Source organism: Anguilla anguilla, chromosome 8 (genome assembly GCF_013347855.1).
Source record: "Anguilla anguilla isolate fAngAng1 chromosome 8, fAngAng1.pri, whole genome shotgun sequence".
NCBI lineage: Eukaryota > Metazoa > Chordata > Actinopteri > Anguilliformes > Anguillidae > Anguilla > Anguilla anguilla.
This window is the reverse complement of record NC_049208.1, coordinates 17,900,698-17,927,891: the sequence shown is the minus strand read 5'-3', so window position 1 is coordinate 17,927,891 and position 27,194 is coordinate 17,900,698. Positions and strand designations below refer to the sequence as shown.

At 42.5% G+C, this 27,194-nt stretch overlaps 2 protein-coding genes across 16 annotated transcripts in view; both read right to left on the bottom strand.

Moving 5' to 3' along the window:
• The window catches only part of LOC118233607 (protein 4.1-like), a 68,188-nt gene extending 54,866 nt beyond the window's left edge, over window positions 1-13,322 (bottom strand). For 8 of the 15 annotated variants that reach the window (XM_035429412.1, XM_035429413.1, XM_035429405.1 and 5 more), the window contains exon 1: window positions 1,233-1,379. The gene's annotated coding sequence lies outside the window, so the exon portion shown is untranslated. Of the gene's footprint in view, window positions 1-1,232; window positions 1,381-13,305 lie in introns of those variants that run through there. The other 7 variants (XM_035429398.1, XM_035429403.1, XM_035429400.1 and 4 more) reach the window with 2 other exon arrangements.
• An 8,327-nt stretch (window positions 13,323-21,649) lies between these two features.
• LOC118233683 (serine/threonine-protein kinase pim-3-like) lies at window positions 21,650-25,405 on the bottom strand. Its single transcript, XM_035429532.1, has 8 exons — window positions 24,989-25,405; window positions 24,663-24,842; window positions 24,460-24,567; window positions 24,124-24,219; window positions 23,664-23,876; window positions 23,241-23,321; window positions 22,980-23,105; window positions 21,650-22,757 (listed from the first exon to the last, which is right to left on the bottom strand). The coding sequence occupies exons 1-8, from the start codon at window positions 25,329-25,331 to the stop codon at window positions 22,666-22,668; spliced, it is 1,239 nt and encodes a 412-aa protein (XP_035285423.1). The 5' UTR covers window positions 25,332-25,405; the 3' UTR covers window positions 21,650-22,665.
• Window positions 25,406-27,194: the final 1,789 nt, after the last annotated feature.

Sequence of the window (27,194 nt, the reverse complement as noted above, 5' to 3'; positions counted from 1 at the left end):
ATTGAACGTATGCATTCGAGTTTAAAACATGTCATAACCATTGTGCACAAAGCAGGCAAAAATAGTAGCCTATATATTTGTGCAAATAAATGCATAATGACTTAGACAGAAGTGACACCCTTTTGCCCATACAAATTAATACAGAAAGGAATTGTTATTTTGCCTTTACATCATTTCTCACAGTTATTCCAACTCTACTCCCAAACACTCTCAACAATGTGCTTCAAGGCAAGTAATGCTTGGTCTGACCCTCTGTGTAGTAAGTAAATGTGCAGTAAGACAACTGTGTGGTTTAACTGTTCTGGCTTCTCGCTGTTGTCTGATTTATCTTTGAAGTGCCCGACGTGGGTTTGTAAGCTCTGCCCGGCGGAGATGTCCTGTCTGGCGGCGTATTACGGATAGTGCGCGGTTGCTGAGGTACAAGTGTCATAGCCCACTACAGCAGCGACATCCAAGCCACACCCACCGCATTGCAGAACTAAGACACCGTAAGCCGAAACCGTCGGGGAAGGGGGGTGGGGTGCAAATCAAAACTACCCGAAAAAAGGAGTCGTCTGCTGTGCCTAGCTTGGACAGGCGACCCAATCACTGCCTATCTATGCTGAAAAAACAAACCACGATCACAACAAGGAACAGTGCGCAGCTAGCATATCATAAAGTTCCTCACTTACACTACATTTGACTTACATTTCTTTTTATGAAAATAGGTAAATAAAAATGATGAGCCTCTCCTTGTCTATACAAACATTTTCAGTACATAGAATATGTAGCGCCAATATTTCACTCAAAAACAATGCAATGAAATATATATTTTAAAAAAAACATAAATTAGACATTGCGTGTACGTTGGTTCGTAGATAATGATGAAGCCAGACTCCGGTCGGAAATGATGCAGACAGATACATGACAGCATAGCTAGCAACCTGATAACCGAAGTGCTTTGCAACAATACAAAAGTGTATTTAGACCAGTTATGACTCCAGCATTATTGCACCTGGTCTAGCGCATCCGTGAATACCCAAACAGAGGTTAATTATTTTGGGACAGTCACCTTGTCATTGGCCGCGGGAGATGCACGGCCACTGGAAGGAAATGTTTAACGTTAGCTAGCTAACTGGCTAACAATAACCCAATTTGCACACAAACCAAAAAAAGAAGTAATAGCGCAAAATGCAAATCATTCTACATTTCTACTTCAGAAGTCTCCAGCAGGGTCGTTTGGTGGTGTTTACCGGGTAAGTCGTTTCCTCTCTTCGGGTTTGCAAGCCGCGGCTTCCCGGACGATGTGCGCTAGAGTCTCCGTGAGCAGCTGCCTGTGCCTCAGCGCGAGCCAAGCTGTACTGAGCACGGGACACTGCAGCATTCTGGGATACCCAAAGACAGCCAGCCGAGCCCTCTCATTTACAAAACAGAAACGCAGACGCGAATTTCATTTCTGCCATGACTCATGGTGAATATGATACGCATGCAATCCGACGCGCCGAATACGATCTTCAAAATTTTTAAAAATGTACAAAAGATTTAAAAAGTACATAAACACATCACATTCCTTTCAGTGATGCCTTAAATAAATGTCACGTTATGTATTACCTACACCCTGTAATTGAACAGCCTACACTTTTGTTTCAGAAATTTCACAGAATACAAATATATTGCCACCATCTACATTCTTATAGCAGAGGGTATTTGCTTAGTCATGGTTGAGTGCACACAATTAAGCCACAGCAGATGATGCCATTGAGATTATGAATATGGACCAAAACGAAATACTCTGTGGAATAATGAAATCAGAATAATAGATTCCCCTGTGCATTCCTAAAATATGGTCCAGGGCTATTCACTGGTAAAATTGGCTTTACAGTAAATGGTGACACTTAGCATAGCTCCATGCCTGGGATAGGCTACTCAATCCAGGGTTCAATATGCAGGTTAATGGTCAGTGAATGCTTACAATTTACAACTGCTAACAACCCCAAAGTTACAGGTTTGGTTCCCAAGTGAGGCATTGCCCTTGTACCCATGACAAAGTTGCTTAATTTGAATTCAGTCAGTGAAATATTAAGCTGTAGATACACCAATGGTGTAACTTCATAACTCAGCCGACCAATGGTGTAACGTCATCACAGGGGCGACATAGCTCAGGAGGTAAGACCGATTGTCTGGCAGTCGGAGGGTTGCCGGTTCAAACCCCGCCCTGGGCGTGTCGAAGTGTCCTTGAGCAAGACACCTAACCCCTAACCCCTAACTGCTCTGGCGAATGAGAGGCATCAATTGTAAAGCGCTTTGGATAAAAGCGCTATATAAATGCAGTCACTCAGTCAGCCACAGACATTCGCGTTTGTAGGGCTGGCCCCACTGTTGCGGTCCAGCCAAAAATGCAACTGTGCCAGTCACCTAGGATGAGAGGAAATTATTTGCCCTATGCCCACAATCAGTTGAGGTCCCCCCACTTTAGAGGCCACCCCAACTTAGTTTGTAAACTGAGCCGTCTCCATGAGAAGTAAGTATAGACTGGCCCCCACTCTGCTTCCACTCAGGAGGTGGCCATAGAGTCTAACCTTTTCCTGCTCCGTGTCCATTCGAAAGACAACCATGGAATGTCACCCCTCTCTATTTCCACTGAGCCTTCCACAAATGGCGTCATGCATTACCCTGCCTTAATCCACACACACTAGTGTCAGCAGGCTTTTTATTAAAGGGAATGTACCGTTTGTCAGGGGGATTTTCAGGCCTTGTGTCCAGCTGGGCTGGGTGAGAGTTAGCCTGTGATGTCAGCTCAGCGCGGTCAGTTACGTGCTGCTCGCATGCAGCTGATGAGGAAGTAGTTTCTGTGGTCACCGCTGGGTTGCCATTACCATATCTAACCAATTTTCCTCTTGCTTCAGATGAGCTTCTTTCATTTCAGACAGACACCACTTTTCCATGGTTACTGTGAAACTGATCACAAACATCGTACAACTTGTAATTTAGGAATAATTCCAATATGTTCACATTACATAAATAAACAAGCAAAAATAAGCAAAACAGCACACTTTCCAACAGCAGTAGCTTTCTTAATATTTCCAAATAGGACTACTGCCTACATCATCTACCATGACCACCATGCCAAAAAGTTTTCCTTATCTTGACTACATTGAATTGAACAGAACAGCTTTATTAAATTATGTGAAATCAAGCCACTATGCAAGTTAAGACAGAAAAAAGTGGAAGGGGTTGTAGCAGGTTGTAACAATTGAATCACATGACGCAACCCATCAGATATTAAATACAAACAATCTGATATGAGGTTCTTTCAGAACCCAGGGGCTGCATGCAAGTAAGTGTTTTTACAAAACAATTTTTAAAAATAAAACCAACTGAAAATACAGTATTGTGCCTCTGTGAGACATCTGATATAATTACCCTGAACATTAAAAATATCCTGTTTGCAAGTCACAGAGAGGCTTCAGAGCTTCAAATTCAGAAGACCTGTTTAAGAGCTGGGCCTTTGATATGTAGGAAATGGTCGGAAAATACTTCAGTCTATGAGCACTTGAGCTGAAGTGGACTAGTTAGAACTAATTTGTTGTTTGCAGGAGCACAGAAGGGAAGGTTTGCTGCCCCTAAAGGCTGTCTGGCTAATAACAAACGACTGTTTGAATGCGTCAGGGACGGTTCTGAGGAGCGAAGAGCAAGGCGTTTCTCTTCACTGGGGATGTATCATTGCCTGTCTCCATAAACTGCCTGTCTTTGAAGGGTGCGTTAAGTGCAGCAAACTCACACCCAGCCATTAAGAAAAGTCCTGACATCCCGATAACAGACTAGACTTACAACCAGCAGAAACAGATCCCTGGTCTGATTGGATTGTTGATGTCCCTCCCACAAAATCTCATGAATATCAACATACTGAGACAACAACCAAGAAGTTCACTTTCCTGTCTCTTAGAAAGGACAGAGAACATTTGCTCGTAGATTGTTTTAGTTTGTTATTCCAAGCCACTGTAAATTAAATGTACCATCATAATGAGAGGGAACGGAACATGCTGTAGCCTATGCCTGGGTATGTTCGTCTGCTACTTTAATAAAAGATAACAAACAGCCAATGTACTTGCTTTCTTTCATTTCATAGCTTGCAAAAGGTACATGCTGCTGCTAATGAAATGAATAGCAGGAAACATTAGGAAGCTTGTAGGAGTAATGCTGATAGGAATCACACAGTTTACTTAAACATGCAACTTTAGTTATAGTCCCTTTAGCTTTAAAATAGCATCTTAGGCTATATCAACAAAAATACTGTAAATTTGTATTTACTAATGTAATTGCGAAGCATTTTTAAAAGATAATCATGCAGTGATGTAACGCGACATAGGGCCTACAGTCCAGTACACATTATTTCTGTGGTGAGCATAAGGGGCCAGGACAAGGCAAACAGACCAGTGACAGGCACAGCCTTGAGTTATTTTATCAGCGGACGTTTCGACAGGCAATTCAGACGCATCTGAGTGAGTGAGTTTGAGATAATGGCTCGCGGCGAACAGACGAGGCCTATCCAGAGACGAGGCCAGAGCGATACAGAACCCATTCATAAACGCTGCGCGCTGCTGCCGTCATGAGAGCTTCCTTGTGCATTTCTCAAGAACTGTTCCTCCATCTCATGTTTCAATGGCTTGGCAGACCAAAGCATTTCCAGCGAAGGGCTTTGATTCTTTGATTTATACAAGCCTCTTTTTAATGCTTCCAAAAATAATTCTGAAAAATTATTACTTTTTTTGTCTGCATCCCAAAAGTTCTCTGCCTTTAGAGCACTGGTATGGCTTGGTACGGCAAGATAAAAAAGTTAATGACAGACTAAAACCCCAAATTATTTTGCATTTCAGATTTTTTTGCTAAAACGTTCAAAGCAACTTCTTGCACAGAGATGAAGATGCTTTTAATTCATGACTCAGTTTCCTTTCACCAGTATTTAAAAGCAAAGAACGCAGATCGACTCACATCTGGGAATAAGAAATGGCTTATTACAACCTACTGACGTGATGGTCTGAATTTAAATTCTGGAAAAATGATAGGGGAGAATTTCCCAAGTTTGGCTGAGAGGAGGGGAGCGGGAAGCAAAATCAATACATTCCCAAAAGCGTTCTATATCACCTAAGGCAAACAACAGGACAATGAAATGTCTGGGAGATTTACGTGTTTCTCGAAGCAGGCCAGGACAATAAAATGAAATTACACGCCAGTTTTGCGATGCTGGGAAGGATGGCAATTAAAACGACAGGCCGTCATCTCCCCCCGTACTTCTTCTTTACAACCTGGCTGATCTAATAGGCGGCCACTCTTCCGTGACCCCCCCTGACCCTCCCGAGAGACGCCCCCAGTGGCCTGCTACAGTGCCGTAACCATGGCAGCACAAAGGCACCGCGCCCTGCTTAATGGTAATGCATGTCGGGTTTATTTGGCAGCTTTGTTTTATCGAGCGCGGGCCGCGCCAGGACACGCAGCCCGCCGTGCTCACCCTGATTCATTTCACTCACAGCACAGCCGCTCCTCTGACATCATCGCCCATGAGATCAGACTGACAGGGAAATCGATCAGCGCTTCAGTGTGTGTGTGTGTGTGTGTGTCTGCATATGTGTGTGTGTGTCTGTCTGTCTGTGCGTGTGTGTGTGTGTATTTGTGTGAGTGTCTGCGTGTGTGCGTCTGTGTGTGCGTGAGTATCTGCGTGTGGGTGTGTGTGTGTGTGCGTGTAGGTGTGTGTGTTTGTGTGTTTGTGTATGTGTCTGCGTGTGCGTGTGTGTGTGTGTGCATGCGTGCTTGTTTGTTTGACTGCCTGGTTCTGGCAGTAGTTCTGTGCAGCAGGATGAAGGGGTGGAGCTAATTTAGGGCCAGCCCCCCCTTCAGGTCAATCTCCTCCAGTTTTTCAGAATCACAGGCACAAAAGCTGGGGCAACTGGTGCAAAAGGGTTATCTGAACAGCTCTCAAAGCAAAAACCCACACTGATGAAATGAGACACCTTTTTTGGCATTGCATGCCTTTTATATCGAGCCATTTGCCTGTGTGCAGCACTGTGTAGCTCGTATAAACAGCTGCCAAGTCCTCTGAAATGCACCAGTTATTCTGGCGGTGAGCTAATGACAGGACACAAACTCTAATGGCTTTGTACACATCCCGACTATGAGGCGCTTTTAACCTGCATCTAACCAGCAGGTGCCACTTCTGCGAAACGCCGATAGACAAAAAGGTGATTAAATTTGTTCGCTCACACACTGGGAGAGCGAAGCTTCACATCAAATGTAATGTAATGTAATCAACCATTAAATATTTTGTCCTTCACCAGCAAAAACCTGAGGGAATCTAGGCTTCTCTCCCTAGAAGCACTACAACTGCATTCATAAGTTCTCTAAAAGGACATTAACAGAGGAGAGAAAAGAGCCCTCTGTTCTTTGAAGAAGGATGAAAAACAAGCCTATAAATATATATACAGGAAATATGTTGATACTATTCAACCAGTTAGCCTACTGTTTCTGCTTACAGTACAGGAAGAGACAATAACACAGAACACACAGTACAGCTTATAAAAAGACTTCCAAGGAAAATGATCTGAAATAAACTTTGATGACAGCATATTTTCCCTCTCCATATGAACTGAAAGGACAGACTTTTTGCTGTTGCTTTATTCACATCTGCCAAAAGTCAATACCACAATGTGAATCAATACAAAGTGCTGATTCCTGTTCACCCCAGTTCAACCTGCTCTGTGAACCCACATTCAGCTCAGTATGAAATCAAGCAGGAATTTTCACCCAACACAATGTCAGGCTCACGCCTTCTCTACCGCACATCAGAGGAAAGGTAAGGGAACCCAAAGGGAAGCCACACCTGCAGGAATGGACCGTGGGCGAGAGTGTCTCCTCCGCTTTCCGGTCCCACCAATGAGTGCCCTGGATTACCATGCACCTGGAGCACCTGTCCCCACAAATGACCTCGTTATCAGCCAGGCCTCCTGGACTTCACGGAGGCCTCAGTTATTCACACCGATTAGGATCTGCATTTAATTTGCTTTGCTAATTACTTATGCAAATGAATTAAAAATCACGCTGTCGCTCAGTCCTGCTCTGAGACCTAAAAATCACGCTGTCGCTCAGTCCTGCTTTGAGACCTAAAAATCACGCTGCCGCTCAGTCCTGCTATGAGACCTAAAAATCACGCTGCCGCTCAGTCCTGCTATGAGACCTAAAAATCACGCTGCCGCTCAGTCCTGCTATGAGACCTAAAAATCACGCAGGCAGCCAGTCCTGCTCTGAGACCTAAAAATCACGCTGCCGCTCAGTCCTGCTCTGAGACCTAAAAATCACGCTGTCGCTCAGCCCTGCTCTGAGACCTAAAAATCACGCTGTCGCTCAGCCCTGCTCTGAGACCTAAAAATCACGCTGTCGCTCAGTCCTGCTTTGAGACCTAAAACACACTAAAGCAAACAAACAACGCAACACAAGCAAATTAGCGCTGTTCAGGAGGTGCGGTGAGCTTGTGGGGCTTGGGTTCGGCCTCAGCAGAGCGTGCACGCTGCTCACGCTGCCACGACTCACCGAGCAGTAAATGAATGAAGAGGGGGGAAGAGACAGGTTAAATATTGGCCATTTAGACCCATCTGCCAGGTCTTATCACCGGGCAGATCTTTACCGAGAGGAACTAGTCTCATAAATCAGAATTTCTGACCTTTAGTCAGCACTAATGCCCCTGCCACGTGGGACGGTAAAGGGGAAACCCTGTGCATGGGACCGGGAGACAGGCAAGGCATTGCAGGAAGCGCTACAGGCTCAACGACAAAGCCAACGCCGTGAATTACCCATGAGCCTCCCTCTACAAGGACGGTAAGGGCGACCTCGATCAGCCCGAAGGTCCAGCTTTCGATTGGCTCATTATGGGAACGTTCCTCTTACGTTCTCTCACACGTTTTATCAATGGCACGAGACGCAGGGCTCCTGCTCTCTCTCAGGGACACCTTCACCCGCCCCCGCCCCGACAGGGCGCGGAGCCGGATCACACCGGCCGCTTAATGGCCGGCATGCCGCTTTAAATGATAATCGCCAGCCCCAGCGTGGCCCACATTAAGCATTAACATTCCCGCCATCTGCGTGGAGCGGGTCCAGTAATTAGAACCAGAGCTGTTTGGAGCTATAATCAGGGCTGCATAAACAAGAAATGTGCCCCTGACGTTCGTGCCTTACAGAGGACCGAGTACAGCTCGTACGGAAAAGGCTGAGGACCAGACCGGAGATTTACAGCACTTGGGTCAGCAATGCGTGAGTGCATTATGAGCGTGTGCATTGAGTCTGCATAATGAGCATGTGCAGAACAGAAGAGCACTGGAATGCGTGTTACACGGCACATTTCCAATGAGCTGCAGAGGATTCTGCACTGTAATCAGCCCCGCTGAGGAGAGGTACCGTGGCTCTTCCAGACAGCACTGCTGCGTTTGCTGTTTCCTGCGGCCTGGCTGTTGCCCTTTGACCCACAGATGAACCATGGCCCGCCATCTCGCCGAGGGGCCCGAATGACACGTATTAAAAAAAGGGGATTTACGCCCAGTGACGCCGCCACGTGAGCGGCATAAAGTGCCACTCGGACGTGTCATCGCTTTGCCTCCTCCTTCAGCTCCGTGTCCCTGGCTGAAATCAGAGGTCACCTCTGTTCTGTTATTTCTATTTTTGCTAAGTAAGACAAAAATATTGCCAACGAAGTGAGACAGTTTAACTCATTTCGAGATTTTCAAATCTTAAAACAAGCTAATATTTTCAAAGTCTCATTACAAGACTAAAACACTTAAAACTTTTTTTGTAGTGTATAAAGATGAAACTGGGAAACTAAATTAACTCAGAGAAAGATGTTAGACAAAAATAAAGCCCAACATAATTAGCGACAACAGAAGTAGCACTAACCCGTGATAAAAAGAGAGAACAGAACGTCACGTCTCTACCACAAACCGAAGCTTACGCAGTGGAGCAGACAATGATTGGCTGAACAAGGTAAAAGCATAGCCAGTTCTGTCTGAGACTTCACAGAAAATTCTTAACTCGTGAAGAACGCTGTGAACCCAACACTACAGAACAAGGCTCTCAGGTCATTACTGCCGAGGTGTTAATGAGACAGCATTTTAAAAGGTATCTTTGGCTCTTCTCACTTTGTGTACGGTTAATAACAGACTTACCACTAGAATTCTGATTTAAATACCCGTGGACTTAATCTAAATTAGGATGAAAATTTAACTAGACACAATCGAAAACCTCAACGATAACGACAATGTGTGGGTGATTAAAAAAAGAAATTCAAGTGACCCTTCTTCTATTCAGTAGCCTACACTGCACAGCCAAGTCAAGCCATTTGAATGGCATGTTATTTTACATAATCGAGTTTTTGGTAGATATAGAATGATAGTACTGTGTATATCCACTTTTTCTAAACCATTTGCTATCGGTCCCAGTGTCACAGGAATTCTGTCCACATGATAACCAGTTTAACGTTTAATATTTCTTCACTCACGTTAATTTTAGAAGGCTTGTCTATATCGGGGGTTCTCTGATAATGTGTTATTTTCACACTGTAAGTTGAACACCATCAACTTACACTGTACACCGGGGGGAAGACAGCAAAAAGCTTAAGGGCTGATTATGAGAACATAATTCAGGCTGCAGTTCTGCTCGGCTCTCTGGGACCAATATCATCGCCGACCTGCTCTTGAGAAAGCCCATCACAGCAAACAAGGCTGCGAAACTTCAAACTATAAATAACCGGCGATAGCGGCAGCATCGCTTAAAAAGGTAAAGACTGGGGCCGCTCGGTTCTCCAGAGATGATGTGAAAAGGAGAGATAGCGGAGCGCTACTGAGCGCGCCTATCGCGCGGTGGCCCGTTATCGGCCTCGCCCCGGGCCTTTTCGCTTAGCGGTGCGCTACGTTCACGTGCCCCAGCGCCGTCCCTGCGTGCGGTCCCAGGGGCAAAATGCAGACTGAAGGGTCTCCTGTCTCAGGCGTCCAAAGTTTGCGCTGATGAAAGAAGCCACCACCTGCTCGGTATGACAAAAAATGCCACAGGCTTCCTTTGAAACTGCTGACAGTGATGAATGGGGGGGGGGGGGTGGAAATACTCTCTGGACTTCTTCAACCTTTGAGCACCTAAACACTTATTTAATGCCTGTTGAACATGGAGAACGTCCCTATCTATCGGTTTATCTCCTTGACTTTTCACCTTAGTGCAAAAGTCTGGGTTTATACAATTCACAGCATCAGATAAGAAATACTAGAGGTTAGCTCTCTTAGGTTTAAATCTCACACAGGACTGTTCTCTAAAAATATAGTTTACATTACAATGATTGCATGGAACACAGAAGTGCTGATAATTTCACCCTGAAAAACTACTATAATCACAATAATAATGATGTACCAGTATGAGGGGGCAATTTGTAAATCAATAGTGCTACTGTTGTTATGGTTTGTCTGTTATAGGAAACGTACATAGCTGGAGGACCTAGCAAAATTGGCATATACACCCTAAAAATGTAATTTGATAGCACTGAACATTTTCCCTTAGTTTCTTCTAGAATCACATTGGCTGTAGGCTCTCCAAAATAGGGCTCCTTCTGTAAATATATTATATTTATCCCCCCAGGAGATAAAGGTGGAGGTTTTAAGAGCTGTTCTAATACAGCCTTTCATCTCAGTTTATTCTCTGTTTAAAAAGGTCTTTCAGTGAATTTCCTCCAGCAGTGATTATTTCCACAGTGCTACAGCACATTCAGTCTAAATAAAATAGCAAAAGACTCCTTAAAGTGAAGTAAAGTAAACGGTTTGGCCGATTCATCTTTATCTTTCATGTGGGAAATCTGATCAAAGCAAACAAGGTGCCCTCAGGCGAAGCAGAAGGTTTGTGAAGACTGAATTTCCAGGATCAATACAGATCACAGGGACACAGAGACCCGATACGCTCCAGCCAATCCTTACTGGCGTTCATCTCCACCAGTCTGGTCTGAGGCACCTGGCAGAAACTTTCTTCTAAGGATGACTTAGCAAGCTTAAAGTTTACATCTCCAATTCATATAGGCTACATGGAGGAATATTACAGAAGCTTTCTGACAATCAAATCACATGCCAGACAATAACTTGAAGCTTGAATTGGTTTTTCTGCAATGTGACCCAAAGTAATTCAGGTAGAATAACTCACATTAAGTACCAAGGGTCTTGTACTGCCCACAATGGGGGGCTGATGGTCCAGACTCATCAACCACTACACCATTCTACTACCTGAACTGATGGAAAGGTCAAAGCAAAACTTTCAGGAAATCTAAATTCAGGCCTTTGCAGTCCTTTCCAGGACTCAATACCACCAGACTCAAGGACATTTGAGACTTTTGAAGCTGTTTAACATGTTCTGGGGTGCCCTTCAGCAAAGACTCGCAAGGAAATGACATAAAAGACCATGTTTCAGCTGCCTGATAACTCACTGCTTTAGCCAAAAAAGGGCTGGCAAATGTACCATGAAAACAATCTTCAGAGCAGACTGAGCCAGCGAACAACCGGGTGGTGCGATGGTAATCCCCTACAGATGAGTCACACAGACGGCTGACACACAGAGGAGGAAACATGGGCCGTCAGGCGAGAGAACTCGCTTCCACTTATCCAGCAGGCAAACTTCAACAGTAAATTCTTTCAGGATCAGCAAAGCTTGCACAGTGAGAGCAACAGAATAACTGTCAGTAATGTGTCAAAATACACCTCACTGTTCTCTTAACCTCATTGTGACAGTTTTATGAGTAGGATTTCTACAAATACAAGGGGATGTGTGGAAGAATAAAGGCTACAGGACAATCTACAGAAGAGTTCCTGAGGAACGCAAATGTCAACATATCACTGCCACAGCCACTGTATCTGACGTGCAATTTCAGTGGCTCTGACAGCAGTAATTAATTAAGGTTTGTTTGCTTTGTCTATCACGGGCAGCTGGGTACCACATGTATAATTCCTTTCGGGAATAATCTACTGCCAGCTGCTTCACAGGCTCTCTGAGAGAATATTTCCCTTTCATTTCCACAATGAATGGCCTCTCCCCATTCTCTAGCACAGCACAATGAGGACCCTTCCACTCCCATCGCTCCAAACTAGCAAGGTGCTCTGACATATAGGCTATATACTCAGATTACTCACACCACAGTTAAATAAGCCCTTCTGCTTTACAGTAATGCTCCCTCATATATGCCCGGCTATAACCGAAATGGATATGAAAATATATCCAGTCTGGAACTGCAAGTCGTTCCAGTAATGGACCTTTTATGACTTGGCAGGAATAAAGAGAGTGTGATTGATTTTCATGGATCGATAGCCATCCTATCCCTTTATTTTTGCTGAGATCATGTTCCACGCAAAAGGAGCCCTACCATAATGGTGAAAGTCCGTATGCAGGGTTTGCTGAACCTTTACCCCAGGCTGACATGACGGAACACACAGTCACTAAAAAGCCTGCCCAAAACATATCAAAACAGCACCTGCATTGCCACATCTGAGGGGGCATTCACTTCACTTAATCCAGGCATGCCTACTTTGTGACAGTGTAAACCCTGAAGCTTAAAGTTCAAGCCACATATTTATAAAGAATCTCAGAGTAGAAGGACTGACCCAGAATCCGTTTTTCAGCATTTGGCTCATAATGGATAAGGTCAGGATATGAGTAGAGGAAACCTGATCCCAGACCATTGCTTCAGCTCTGAAATTCGTTAGGACACACAGCTACACAGAGCTTCAGTAGACGTCATTAATACAGAACTGTATTGACTTCCACAGCTCCAGCTGAAGGATGTACCTTATTCCCTCCATCAAGGCTACTTTAATGTAATTATGTCAATGACGGAATTCTTTTAAAAGGAAATCCAGCTTAAGTCTTGGGCAAGGAAAATGTATGATCCATCACTTGCACAATGAAAATGGTTCTGACACCACAGCATTAATTCAGTGACAATTCAGAGCATCTTCAAGGTTCACTGAGGGCAATGGCTTATTTCATGAAACACTGATAAACCTGTATTAATGCTTAGAAAAAATCAAACAAGAGCCAGGGGGTGGTTGCACTGTGTGGGACTGTAGTTCAGTTAGCCCCATTCCATCAGCTGCCCCCGTTCCAAACAAATCTACATCTCACCAGAGAAACAAAGCCTGCTTTTGAACATGACAGCATCTCTTTACGTTCCCGCTAAAGGGTGTGGAAGCACCCCTCCAGCTCATGAGGAATATCAATTAACCACAGACAAGCCGATGAGAATTTCTGTCAAGAAACCACAATACTCACCATTACACAAGAACCCACGGTGCGTCCAGGCACATTCCACCACGTTGAAAGTGACGAGGGTAGTTTCAGGAGACGACAGACATGAAAAGAAGAACATGACATGTCAGATTTCTCAAGGTGTAATCGACAAGGGATGTGCCTTTAGTCCACTTATATTAGTTACCGTTAACAATCTTAGCACCGTTTCTTTCATGTTTTTATTTCAGTCAGCTACTGTACATGTGTTTGTAAAAGGGCACGGTCCATGCTGCTACCAGGCAGCCAACTGTGATGTTACAAGAGGCATAAGGCATGCAGGCTTTTAAAGCTGATAAGAGCAGTGAAATGCTTCTACAAAGTATTAGTTCCACAGTTAGACATCCTTATTAGTCTATTCTCCACTCTTACACTGAGAAGAGCTTTTAAAGCCATCAGATAGGTAGGACATCCAATATACCGCATCCAATTGAAATTGATTTTTCCTATCAAAACTGATGCAAACAAACAAACAAACAAACAAACAATTACTAACGCGTAAGATAAACTTAGAAAAATATATCAGAAAACATAAACTGGGATTTTTTATTGATTGATTAACTGATTATTCTGTGTAATGTAAGTTATTTAAGGGGGAAATTGGGAATTTTCCTAAATCTTTGACTGTAGCCCCACTGGATTGTTGATTAATGTAGCGCATTAGCCCAGGGGGAGTGCCAGAGAGGTTAATAATAATAATGCCTCCAGCCAGCTGTGGAGCCCGTCCGGTGAGCTTGTGCTCACCAAAGACTACTAACAATGAGACATTAAAAAAAAAAATTAAATTTAAAAAATTTGTTTTCATCATTAAAAAATAGCAACTGACATATCGCGACCTAAAAGTAAATGTAGATACTGAAAACGATATCAATAAAACCGAAGTGAAGAACAAAAAAAACAGACCCCTCAGACAACACAACAAGATATATCAAGAACCATGTTCAAATATAGAACCTAGCTAAATGGAGAACTAAATTCTACAATATATTGTTACTTTTGTTAACAAAGAAATAGAGAATATCATTGCAGTAAGCAAAAAGCGAGGGCGCGCACCCTAACCAAGTGAACGAAGGCACTAGGGTCTACTGTAGATCACAATTCCAGAGAAGTGGACCTCCGTGAAATCAATATTTGAAATAAACCAAAGCAATCATAAGCGGTACAAACTATATTGTTAAAAAACCACTGACTGCTCTTGCATCATTTATACACTAATAATTATTTAAAGGCAATACTATTCGAAATGTTTGTCACCTGGCTAGCCTATTAGCAGAATATTTGTCAAGTAGTCGAAAATTAAAATAATTCCCTTTTATCGGCAAATTCTAAATGTGGTATTTGAGGAATATGGAGCGCGCAGTAACTCATAAACTCAAGTGTTTATTCCTTACATTCGTAAAAAAAAATCGTCCCACAACATTACAAGCTACAAAGACCGCGGTGCGAGTGCCGTATACAAGCTGTCACTTAAAGCGTCAAACGCGAGCGTTTTTGGATACCTGCCTCCGGTCCTTCGTTGTAAGCCGCTGGAATATATCAGTGGGGGCAAAACGTGGATTTTACAATCGTCCAGCAAGCAGTGCCGCGAGACTTACAAGAGCCCACCTCACGGGAAAGAGGTAAAAGAACTTCGCACCTGCAAAACATTCCAGTTTCATTCTGTACGAGCGCCCTCCCAACCCCCCAACCACAACCGAACACTGAGATATCACTCCGCCTCCTCTGTGTACAATTGGCTACTACCCACGCCAGACGTTGCCATCTGTTAAGCCGCACCCACTAAAGGCTGAACTTATTATGTACCAGAACAGGAAATATCACTCCCCATTGGCCACTAAGACCGTCCATTTAAGTCTATCGGGCATAATATGGGCTCGTATTGGTCAAGATTTCACTATGCATATATAATATAATGGTAACGCGGCGTTATTTGTGAGTAACATGGTAGCCTATTTCTCCCTTAACCTTGTCCTTCCCAGTAATAGCCCATGCACTTACATCCGTACGGACAGCACGAGCGGTTTTGCTGAGAGAACCATAAATACTGAAAGCAGTGCGCGTTTTAATAATACCGCGGAGTGCCTGTGGCACATTTCATGGGTTTTTTTTAAAAGATAAATAAAAAATTAACAATTTTCTTTCTCACCATGGTTTCTTTGAAACCATTTCTGTCCCTGCTCAATGTCATACATTGGATCTTTACAAATACTTTAATTGATCCCTTCAAGTTATTAAAGTCACTGTAGAAGTATCAATTTTCTTTCAATACCGCCAACAAAGTGTATAAAAAATGCTAACTGGCGGATGCTTATTCCTCGTGGAACAGCAACATGCCTGAAATGTGTTACAAAATTGCAATTGGTCACTTACATCTATAAGAACTGACACAACGGAGCATTTTAACGAAGAAAAATTTTGATGTTTGAATAACTGTATACGGAAAGTAGCCTACATTAAACCAATCAAAATATGAATGAACTGCACCTGGGAGATGGGCACCGTGATGACGACGTCTCAGCACGAACATAAGTTTTCTAATTATGGCTCTTCAGTGTATCGGCTGTTTCTTTCTGTTTCAGGATTAAACTGAGTACCAGTCTACTCTCGCAACCATTTGAACTGTTTCTGATTTTGAATTAACTCTCAGACACAGACAGCACAGTCATGTGATGAAAATAAAATAAAAAATAAAAAATACTGAGTGAGCCGATCAAACTGTTTAATTGGGATCACTCAATATGAAAATTCCGTTGACATCAACATTTTTCTCAGTATGTTGAAGGTGAATTCATTTTAAAAATTTAATTACAAGTTGACTCATTATAATGCTGTGCTGCAGATAAAGTAGAAAATTACAGTTACTTAGCTACAGGTCAGAAGAATTTCTGTTTAATATTCTTTAAGCAGGGGAAATGTGACTGGTGTTACATGAACATTCTAATGCAGTGCAGCTCCAGCTCCTCCAAGGACATTGTTATTAATGATAATGGTTAGCAAACTGGCCTCACGACTTCAAGGTTGTCTCTGGAATCCAGCTGGAACCAGCTTCTACTTCTAGCTGGATACCATCCAGAATTTGGTGATGATCTGTAATCTGCATACCAAGTTGGCCCACCAACGACATGGTCTTATCAGCATGGCTGGTGTCTAAACCGTCTTGTTTCCAGCTTGATCATCTCCAAACTAGGAGTATTTTGAGTCCGAGGTGGATCGCTGCTGTTGTAACATAGAGCAAGGTATTTCACCTGAGTTACAATGCTAAATGGACAGCTGTATAAATCTGTATGCAAATAAACTGTAAGCATTGTAACAAGTTCTGCTAAATGCCTAAAATGTGAATGAAAAATGTAGGTATTGTAAAGTAAAAAAGGACAAAGATGGTGAAAGATGGGAAAAGGCCTAAAATAATCATATTTAAATATAAGCCAGTAAAATGTAAAAATCAAAATCCATTACAAATTATTGACACCAGTTAGAATAAAAAGTTACATAACAATAAGTTACATAATAAGTCCCACCAGATTCTGCAGTAGGTCTGTTTAACTGTCTCATATTATTCTCCACTTATATTTGAGAATTCAAACCTGTTTTTACACTTCTCAACAGCGCAGACACACTCCATTTGACATATTTTACAAGGTAGATCACGGAACAATAGCCACTGCAGAAGCAGTCGCTTTTTTCCCCCAAGTGAATTTCTGTATATCTAATAAAATAACTACTTAACAAAATAGCTCCGTGCAAGATGGTAACAACAGAAGATGCATGCCAACATTCTCACCTGTTGCGAATGCAACAGGAATTGCATTTTGTAAGCACAACATGAGGAGCATTGCTTTCTCACAAGTCTAAAGTCTGTCAGTGGCAGTGTTGTGTTATCCTTAATTGTTATTAATGACTCAATAGATTTCTGACCTTAGTCCTCTTGCTCAGAGTATGTATACCCCGGAGATGATTTATTCATGGGAGGAAAAGCCAAGTGAAAATAAACAGTGATGGACATGAAATTCACCTTCGCCATCTCTTTGCTTTTTTTAGTATTTGATGGATGGTTACAATCAAAACATTTGCATTTCTTTCCCCTAAAGACTTCAGTATACAGGGGAGAAAGATTGTCACAATATTAGTTTAATTCTCTCCAAACCAAGAGCTTGACAGCTAATTAGAATGCAATTATCTAAGGACCCCAGAACTGATCTCTGAAAACACCAGTTATCTTCATCTCCATTACTAGATAATGTACCCTGTATCAGTACGATCGGAACATTAAGGTTTTAATATTATGAAAGATGAAAGTTATGGGCTGGTTTCCCAGACATGGATTAAGACTAGGGCCAAAAACCTTTTTAGTGGAGATCTTCATTAATTTTTTATTTTAGTCTAGGACTAGGCTTCATCCATGTCTGAGAAAACGGCCATAGTTTTGCATTTAACATATGCCCTTATCCAGAGCAACTTACACAGATCGCATATTTAGGCTACATACAATACATTTATACAGATGGATATTTACTGAAGCAGATGGCTATTTATGGAAGCAGGTGGATATTTACTGAAGCAGTTCAAGTGTATAATGACAATGCTCGACCTTGTACACTTTGTTGTACATCGCTCTGGATAAGAGCGTCTGCCAAATGCCTGTAATGTAATGTAATGTAATGGGAATCATCAGCTGGAAAATATTCCTGCTCTTAACATTGATAGTTTGATGCCTGATGCAAAGGCCAGGAGAACAGGCTACACCAAAATAACGTAAAATTATGTTTTACAAGAAAAGTTATGCTCAAAGAGCATAATATCTTTGACCTTGTGATCATATTCACACATAAATGTCTTCAACTCCAAGAGTGACGGGCACTTGCACTAATGGGTAATGGTTTTTTCTTTAGGAAAGAATGCTCCAAATTCACTCTAGCATGGAGTTAAAATACTCAGTTAATTCATAGCAAGGATACATCAACTCTGGAAAACAGTCATCTCTGAGTGTGTATGCGTGTGTGTGGACGTGTGTACGTGTGCGTACACTCACAGACTTGCGTGCATCTGTATCTAATGTTTGTCAGTATGTAAACAATATGACCGTCTCCCCTGGCTTTTGGAAAAACAGGTTTGTCAGGCAGTGCTCAGTAAATATGAAGTCACTGATGATGTAAACAAGGCATGCTAAAAAGGCCTTCACCTCAAGTGCTCTAAAAACACAGGAGAATAAATAGCACTTGGCTCTGAGCCTGTGGTGCATTTGGATATCAAAATATATCCAATACACTGATGCATGTGCCTGAAGAAGCTTGTGTCATTACACTAACAGTCAAACAATGAATTTCTATGGCAAAACTATTATGGGGAAGAAATAGAATGTGTACAATGGAAATAAAAGAGGAAATTGTGATATAAAAAAGAAGAAAACTGAATGAATGTATGTGTGAAATGAATGAAGAATATTATTTGATTTTAGTACGCACTAACATTTTAAAGCAAAATATTTCATGCTGCCACAATAACTGATCTGCTTAAGTGATGGCATGGTGCTTCAGATGAGCTAAATTGATACAAATATTGGAGGGAACACTGCATGGAACAGTGGATAGAGTCATCAATCTCTGCAGTCCTTTAAATATGACTGCTATTACTGCAAACAAACACAATCCATCTAGTTACCTGTTCAGCAGAAATTTAACATGGTTAATTTAATGGTTCATTTAAAGAGGTTGTTAGAAGATGCAGTGGGACAAGTCAACCCAGGCGGTATGCTAACTAGGTGCGGGATTGGATTTTTATCTGGCATGTGGGTTTCACTCACATTCTTATCTCCGAGACGCTGCTTTCGCTCTGGGGGGGGGGGGGAATAAATACAATAAAACAGGTAAAACGGCAGTAGGTCACACAGGCCTTTAGAAGGGGGGGGGGGGTAGTCATGCTGGGTGGCAGAAGACTGTCAGCCAAGTCACAGTGCAGCACATGACATTTTCCCTGAATGGCCACTCTGCTGGCGTACATCAACATGACAAGAGGAGCACGTCCAGCACTCTTGGAAAATAGCAAGGCAGTAAATATAACTTGGCGAACATCTTGGTTGAAAACAGCCCATTTTACAACTCCTTATATTGGTTTGCTTAATGTAATTGAATGGTGGGGAAAATCACCTTGGTCTTTACATGCTGTACTGTACACAAGGCTACTGCTTTATTTATGCTGGGCTGTTTATATGTTGAAAGCCGGAAATACATAAATACAGGTATAAACTGCAGATATACTGATATAAAAACACAATAAATGCAACAGAAACACAATAAACGGAACAGAATAAATACAATAAAACAGGTAAAACGGCAGTAGGTCACATAGGCCTTTAGAAGGCTGTTAAAAGAGGAAACTGCATGAGCAGCCCAGGAGTTCTCACCTGAAAAGCCCCATGTCCTTTTGGCTTGTTGACCAGGGTACAAGAGATGGGCCTTGCAGGCATTTTGAAATGTAAGGGTTGATAAATTCAGAAATGTAACCAGGAATAATGCCAAGTCTTGCCTTAAAGGTAATAACTAAAAACTTGAATGTGACATTGACAAAATCGGGATGATATCACCAAATTGTTTTAGACTTCTATATTGCTAGGCGCTGAATTTTACACCAACTTAAATTGAGAAATTTCAGGGAATTTTAACTAAAGGAAGAATAAAGAGAATTACAAACCCAGCTTTCAAAAATTAAGGTATGGGTTACTTTCTCCTGTATTGTTAAAGGACAAAAATAACCTTACTTAGAGTTGTGTTTTAGACTTCACTCTAAACAAAAAAAACTGATCAGTCACTACACCTGATGCTCAAATATGGTCTAATTTTCTTATCAGCATATGCTGCACTTTTCAGTTAGGGACAGGATTTAATTCCATTCTTTTCCTGTGTGGATACTGCCACCTAGTGGTGAGTCAATTACACACTTAGGGCCACACAGATTACGCTGATTTTTGTTCATCATAAGATTAGTAAACTAATCAACAAACGGACAAGACAGCGATCAAATATGCATTTGATGTATTTTCATTATTTTATAGGACTCCTTGAAAATGGTTTTGTTGTGTCATTTTTAAATGTAGAATGGTTTTTTGAAATACATTCAGAAATCTTGGAATTGATTTACACATACCTGAAATATTGTAAATTGCATTTGTAAATTGCTTTGATCACTGTAGAGGTTGCTCTCCTGTTGTTTTACAGCATAAAAGCACAAATATGTCATAGAAAATCTAAGATAAGTTTGTTTGGTACTGTCAGAACTACAGTATAATCATTTGGGATTTAATATAGGCAACAGGAAGAGATAAATATACAGGAGCATCTTTGAACTCTTGTTTCCAGTAACTTCTGGTGTATGGTGTATGAATATCATCATTGATGATGACAAAGAAAACAATGACGTTGTTAAAAATATGTGTGAAAGTGTACGTGAAATGATAAAGAATGCTTTTAAATTAAATAGAAATGAGTTTCCAACAATTACACAGCTGTAAAAGCTACATTTTTTTATGTTTGGGTAATTACTATTAGCTAGCAAGCTAGCTTTCATTCCACACAACCAAGATGGCAACCACAAAGTTCTTACAACGTCCTTTTGCCTGTGTATTAAGTGTTCTGTAATGTGATCAGATTATGTAATTGGCAGGTACAGCTAAATGCTCAATGGGGAGAATTATTGAGCATTTGTGATGCTTTAATCAGCAAGAAAATGTAGAGGGAAAAAGGCAAAATCCCCTAGATTTGGGGCTTAATTGTATGAATCTGTAACAAAGATTCTCTTACAAAGAGAAAATTAAACTGAAAACGAACTTTTCAATAATTTAATTTTAATAATTTTATTGCTTTTGCAAACATCAGTGTACAAAAGGCAAATAAAAATATGTTGTCTAACTTAATTAGAAAATCTGTCATCATTTAATAATTTTGTTCTTAGCATAGTGTAGACTGTACATGTATTTCAATATGCGGGAAGCAGACGTGGAAAATAAGCTACTGAAACTAAATAAATGTACAGTAGACTTATTTCACGTAGTGCTTTGATTAACCCAGGTTTCTGGTCTTTATATACACACGCGCACACACACACACACACACACACACATACAGTTTGTGAAATATTTAGCCATCAGATATTACACCAACCAAAAATTAATAACTATTCTAATTTCTTTTTTTTATTGTTTTTTTATTGGACTGAATCAGTTCTATATTAAGAAGTCACATGAGATTTTCTCTTGTACAGAAGGACGGGGTGCTGGAAGTGCTCTTCCTTCACACTGCTGAAGAAGAAGAAAAACACATCAGTGCTCATCCAGACACTCATCTGTGTTTCACTGGGATTAAAGGGGTCTTGTATGTCTGAACTTGAATGATAATTACATTGCTCCCTGAAATAACAAATACCAGTCTTTTACTGCTCAGAAGTATACAGCTGCCTGTTCTGTAAGGAGAGGAGACGTCTCCGGTCTTTATGACACCATTGACATATGACACCAATGTCAGTGTTCAATTTTTCATTTGTGCTATAAAAAGCCATGTTAGCCTGAAATTAAGGATGGCCAACAGGAACACTACATGCTAAACTGACTGCGTAGTTCAGCTTCTGAACTGCAGAGGGATAGCTGGCATTGTGGGAGCATACAAAGTTGCTCTAATGAAAAGGAAAGGCAGAAACAGCAAAGTGTGTGAATGTATGTGTGCACGGGGCCTGTGTGTGTTATAGTGCTTTACCTCTGCCATGCTGATCATAAGCACTAATGGAACTCTTTGTCTTTGATTTAACTAGGCCTGGGCTTAGAACTCTCTGGACCCGGCTGCACAGGGGTTTTCCTCCGCTGGTCAGTTTCCTGCACAGCCTCCCTGGCTTGATGGGACTGCAGCACAGAAACTTCATCCACCTGGAAAAGCAGGAAGTCAGAACTGCTGCTGCAAGGAGCACCACAAATCTTGCCTGAGGGAGCGTCACCAAACTTCCCCAGGTTTTATTTGACTTCTTATTGTCATTTTAATTGTATGTCCCTTGGATAATTATTCTGAATGTTTTAAATGCAACAACGCTTACAAACGTGCAGTCCACAAGCTTTCCTGCCGCATGGTGGCTTGTGTATGTGGCTGCAGACTGCAGTGGAGCACACCATGTACTTTGGCACTTACTGCATCTGAGGTGGGGCGGGGCTAAAACAGGGTTAAGGCAGGCTGGGAAGGTGGAGGATAATATGGGGCTCAAGCAGACTGTGACGTATCCATGTGTCGGTGTCAAACCAAAAGTTAAACAGCGATGAAAAGTGACCGAGCTGCTTAGTTTCTGTTTGTGCCAGACTGCCTCAACGTTATATTATCCACCCCAGGAGGACATTGGATTCATGGTCCTGGAGGCCCGAGGCATCGAGGCAGAGTAGTGCATCATCTGGCCCATATCCTGCAAATCTGGAGCAAAAGAAACAGACTAAAGTTAGTGCCAAACTTAAAGATCATATCTGATCCCCATGCTTCTAAAAGCATGTTACACTGATGCAACAGTATGTTCATTTTCTTGTCTTCATCTTGATCTGTGGAACAGATGCATTATTAGTCCCTACTGAACTTCAGCTGTACAGGCTGTGCAGCAGCGTGTAATTCCCTCTCTTCCACAGCATTGCTGTGACTAACCTTTCCGTGGGCACTTTGCAGGTCTGGTCCCGCTGTAGGGACCCAGGTTCTTTCCCTGCACCACTGCCTGCTCTTCACACCCCATCTTCCTCTTCCTCACGCCAGCCTTCTGGGGCTTTTCTGAGGCTGTAGGAGACGGAACACAGGACAGTCTTGAGACCTCCAGTGCTTTAGTCTCATTCCGTTCCTTATTATACACACGCACAGCACATATCACACAGCATATATCATCAGGAAGCATCCTATTTTTTGAGTTTAGACCTTTCTTAAGGCAGTTTGCTGCCATTTTCTGGTTCTCCCGATGGCTCTTCACGCCTGTCTCCTCATTCATGCCTCTCCTCTCTTGAGATCAAACACAGGGAGAAGGACACTTGAGATCAGCAATGTTTTTCTTTCTCAACTCAACACGCAGTTTACTTTCTTTTCCTTTCTCTATACCCTTTGAAGAGTTTTGGAATTCTTTTTTTTTTTCAAAAACTAAGTCAGTGTAATATCTTCCCCGTTTTTGGCAATATATTGCAAAACCTAATTGTGGCCCTAGGTTCATCACATTGAATATAAGTCGCATTGCTGCTTCTTTAAAAGCCATAGGTTGAATATTTAAGTTGTTTTAAATGTGAATGGGAGTGGTTGGTGAAAGACCACACCCACATTGATGATGCAGTGGCACATGATAGATCTTACCTGTGGATTGACAGCTGTAATACGACCGCAAAGAGGAGCAGGCAGATAGGAACTGCTCACTGCTTTGGCCGTGGCTCAGATGGTCATCCTCTGTCTGGCCAAGGCTGAGTACGGGGGCCTGGGGACCATGTTCACTCAGGCCCTTTCCTTCATGGCCTTGGCCTTCTCCTCCTGGAGTAGGTGATGCCAGAAGCTGAAGGCATTCATCTTGATCTGGGGAACGGACGCATTATTAGCCTCTGCAGAACTACAGCCATCATACAAGCAGCACTACACTGAGAGCAATGGGTAGGCCATTTAGGCTTCAGGGCCCCTCAGTATTGTATTTCTGACTTGTTTGAATGTGTCAGCTTCTATAAAGCCATGCAGAGTCCCAGTCTGGATATCCATGTGCTTCAGCTGTACAGCTGTGCAGTAGAGCCTAAGTCCCTCTCTTGGACAGCATTGCTGTGACCCTGACCTTTCCAGAGGCACTTTGCAGGAATGAGAGAGTCAGAGGAGCTCCTTTTCTGCTCTCCATCTTCCTCCCTCCTCATCTTCCTCTTCCTGAATCCTACTGAAAGAGATCATACAGTCAGGTCACATGGTGCAATAAAACACTGAGACCCATCTGGCTGTTTGTCCATGATCTTTATCAGTCCAGTACAGCTGTGCACTGCAAATAATGGGATTTTAATGCAGATCTTTTCAGATAATGGAACAGGAAAATAGTATAGTCCACATGTTTTTTATAAATCAGTACAAAGAGGCCCTTATTTCAATCTATAGTGAGTTCTGAGGTCAAGAATTTGTCTACCTTGTTGTAAGCAGGTGGGGTGGAGCCACGGGTGACGCTGGAGCTCTTCTAGCGTCGCTCGTTCTTTCACCTCTGGTGCCAAACACCTGCTCATGAAGTCCTTGATTTCTGTAAACGGCAAAACCCGACAGAGCAGATAAAAGGAGGGTAAAATCTGTGACATCACACACACAGTCCTGCTGTTTCCTACTGACTCAGCTCACCTGAGGACAGCCCTGTAGGGAAGTGGACTCTGCTCATGCTCTCATGGCCATCGTCCGGGTTAAATGGCAGGTAGCCACAAACGATATCAAACACTGTGACCCCGAGGGACCACACTGTGAAGGGCCCAGCCTGGTACAGCCCCTCCTCAAACCACTCTGGAGGTGAGAAGTCAGTGGTGCCTAAGGAATAGACAGAGAGGAGTGTACAGACACCTATGGTATGGCAGCAGCAATATGAATGTTTCATTCATGCTATGGAAATGAAGCCTATCATGGTCAATTTACTCCCCAAGTTCCAAACCCTGTAAACTGACCCTCTCACTGACCTGCGAAGGAACTGAAAGGCGTGTCCTTCCAGGAAGTTCCACACCCAAAATCAATGAGGATGACACGCAGGGTCTCCGTGTTTATCAGGATGTTGGTTGGTTTCACATCCCGATGGAACACTCCTGCATGCTGGCAGTGCAGGAGGGCGTGAAGCAGCTGGTCTATCACTGCCCGGGCCTGCTGTTCATCCATCACTTTTTTGTTCTGGGTGTAGCAGAAGTCCACCAGGTCCTTACAGGGGTCAGGCCGCTCTAGCACCATCACGTAGCAGTCTGGGGCATCGAACCACTCGTAGAGCCGCAGGATGTTAGGATGACCCGTGTTCTCATTCACAAGGCCCATTAGCCTCACCTCCCGAGGTGTTCTGACTTCCTGTCCAGGCTGTAGAGAGAGGAAGTCAAGCAGGTTGGCTAGAATGGGCATGGGCGAGATTACAGGACATTTTACACAAGGAAAAAACTTATTTGGTGACAAATTAGTCATTGTGATCATGGACGGTGACTCTTTAAACCAGAGAAATTGCTGAGTTGTCTTAGAATCTTTGTCACCACGGAATGTAGCAAGGATGGACGCTGCAACGAAACTTTAAGGCCATAACAGATGTTTTAGAATGTCATTACGTCACCCGGATTATTTTTGCAGCCCAGATCAAATTTATCGTGACAGCTCCATTTGAGAAGGGCGAGTTTAAAATGTTATCAGTACGATAGTTGGTCGCGGCTAAAAACAACAAATATGCCTATATTAATACAATGATGAGTAGCTTGCTTCTTTTTAGGTTTCGTAATTTTCCGTATTAGAGTACAATTGAGTTAAAATCTTATGAAAACTAAGACAGATATAGCAAATGCATAGCTTATGACGTGTTTTCAGCATGTTTTTAGCATGGTTCATTACTTTTTATACAGTGTATGGTTCATTTGCATCTGTTGCGTTTACAATTAGCAGTATGCAATACCACGTTTGTCCAGTAGAGGTCGCCAAGAAGGAAAAATAAATACTTTTCAGCAGCAACAGTTTACACCAGGGCGCGTTTCACAGAGAAATGTTTTCTCCATATCGACTAGTCCGTTTCAGATGAACGCATACCGCGTCCACAGGGGAGCTAACATCAATCGGCATTGGGGCGCACACGCACGTGCACGTGCACGTGCAGATGCGCACGGACTTATTTATAACGATAAAGGACCATGACCAAGTCCTGTAGCTCAAGTAAGGTGTGGGCGGTGAAATCTGTTTGCTCAGGTTATCTGTGTGGGATGCTAAATTACTCTCTGGACTGAAGTAGCTCTTCCAGCTTAGTGTATGCTTAGGATGCTGAATGGTTGTGCTAATGGGGGAGGGGATGGGGCGGTTGAATGTTTAGGCTTAGCTATATAAATGCTCTTCATGATTACATAAGAAAACCAAGGCCTCTGCTGTGCTCTAATTTGTCTCCTCCACAATTAATAATGCACTGTGCTCTAATCAAATAATGGTGCGCAGTACATTTATAAATCACTGAAATACTACGTGGACTTTTCACATTGTTTTAAAACATCAAACTTTAAGTGGTTCAATACAAAATTAATGCATTGCTGAATCCTGAATGCAGCCATGGGATATGAAATTCTCAACACAATAAATATACAGTGCTGTTCAATGAGTTTGGAGGCATTTGCTTGAACCTAAGCAGACGAAATGCTTTTGTACACTTCAGAATTCAGTATGCTGCTGATACCACCAGTTAGCCTACATTATCAATGAAGAAAAGTGAGCCAGTATCTGTAGCAGCCATACATGCCCAAACCATAATGCCCAGGCCCACCATGGTTCACAGATGAGCGGGGTGCTTTGGATCTTGGGCAGCTCCTGCAGGCCTCCACACTTTGCTGTTTCCATAACTCTGATAACAGTGAATCTTGATCTCATCTGTCCACAAGGCCTTTTAGAACTTTACAGGCTCTTTTAGGTACTTCTTTGCAAATTGTAACATGGGTATCCTGTTTTTGTGGCTAACTAGTGATTTGCATCTTGCAGTGTAGCTTCTGTTGTTCTGTTCATGAAGTCTTCTGAGGACAGAAGCCACTGACTCATCCATGCCTGCCTTCTAAAGAGTGTTTTTTATCTGTCAGACAGGTGTTTGGGGGTTTTTCTTCATTGTGGTGAGAATTGTTCTGTCATCAACTGTAGAGGTCTTCCTTGGCCTACCAGACCCTTTGTGAT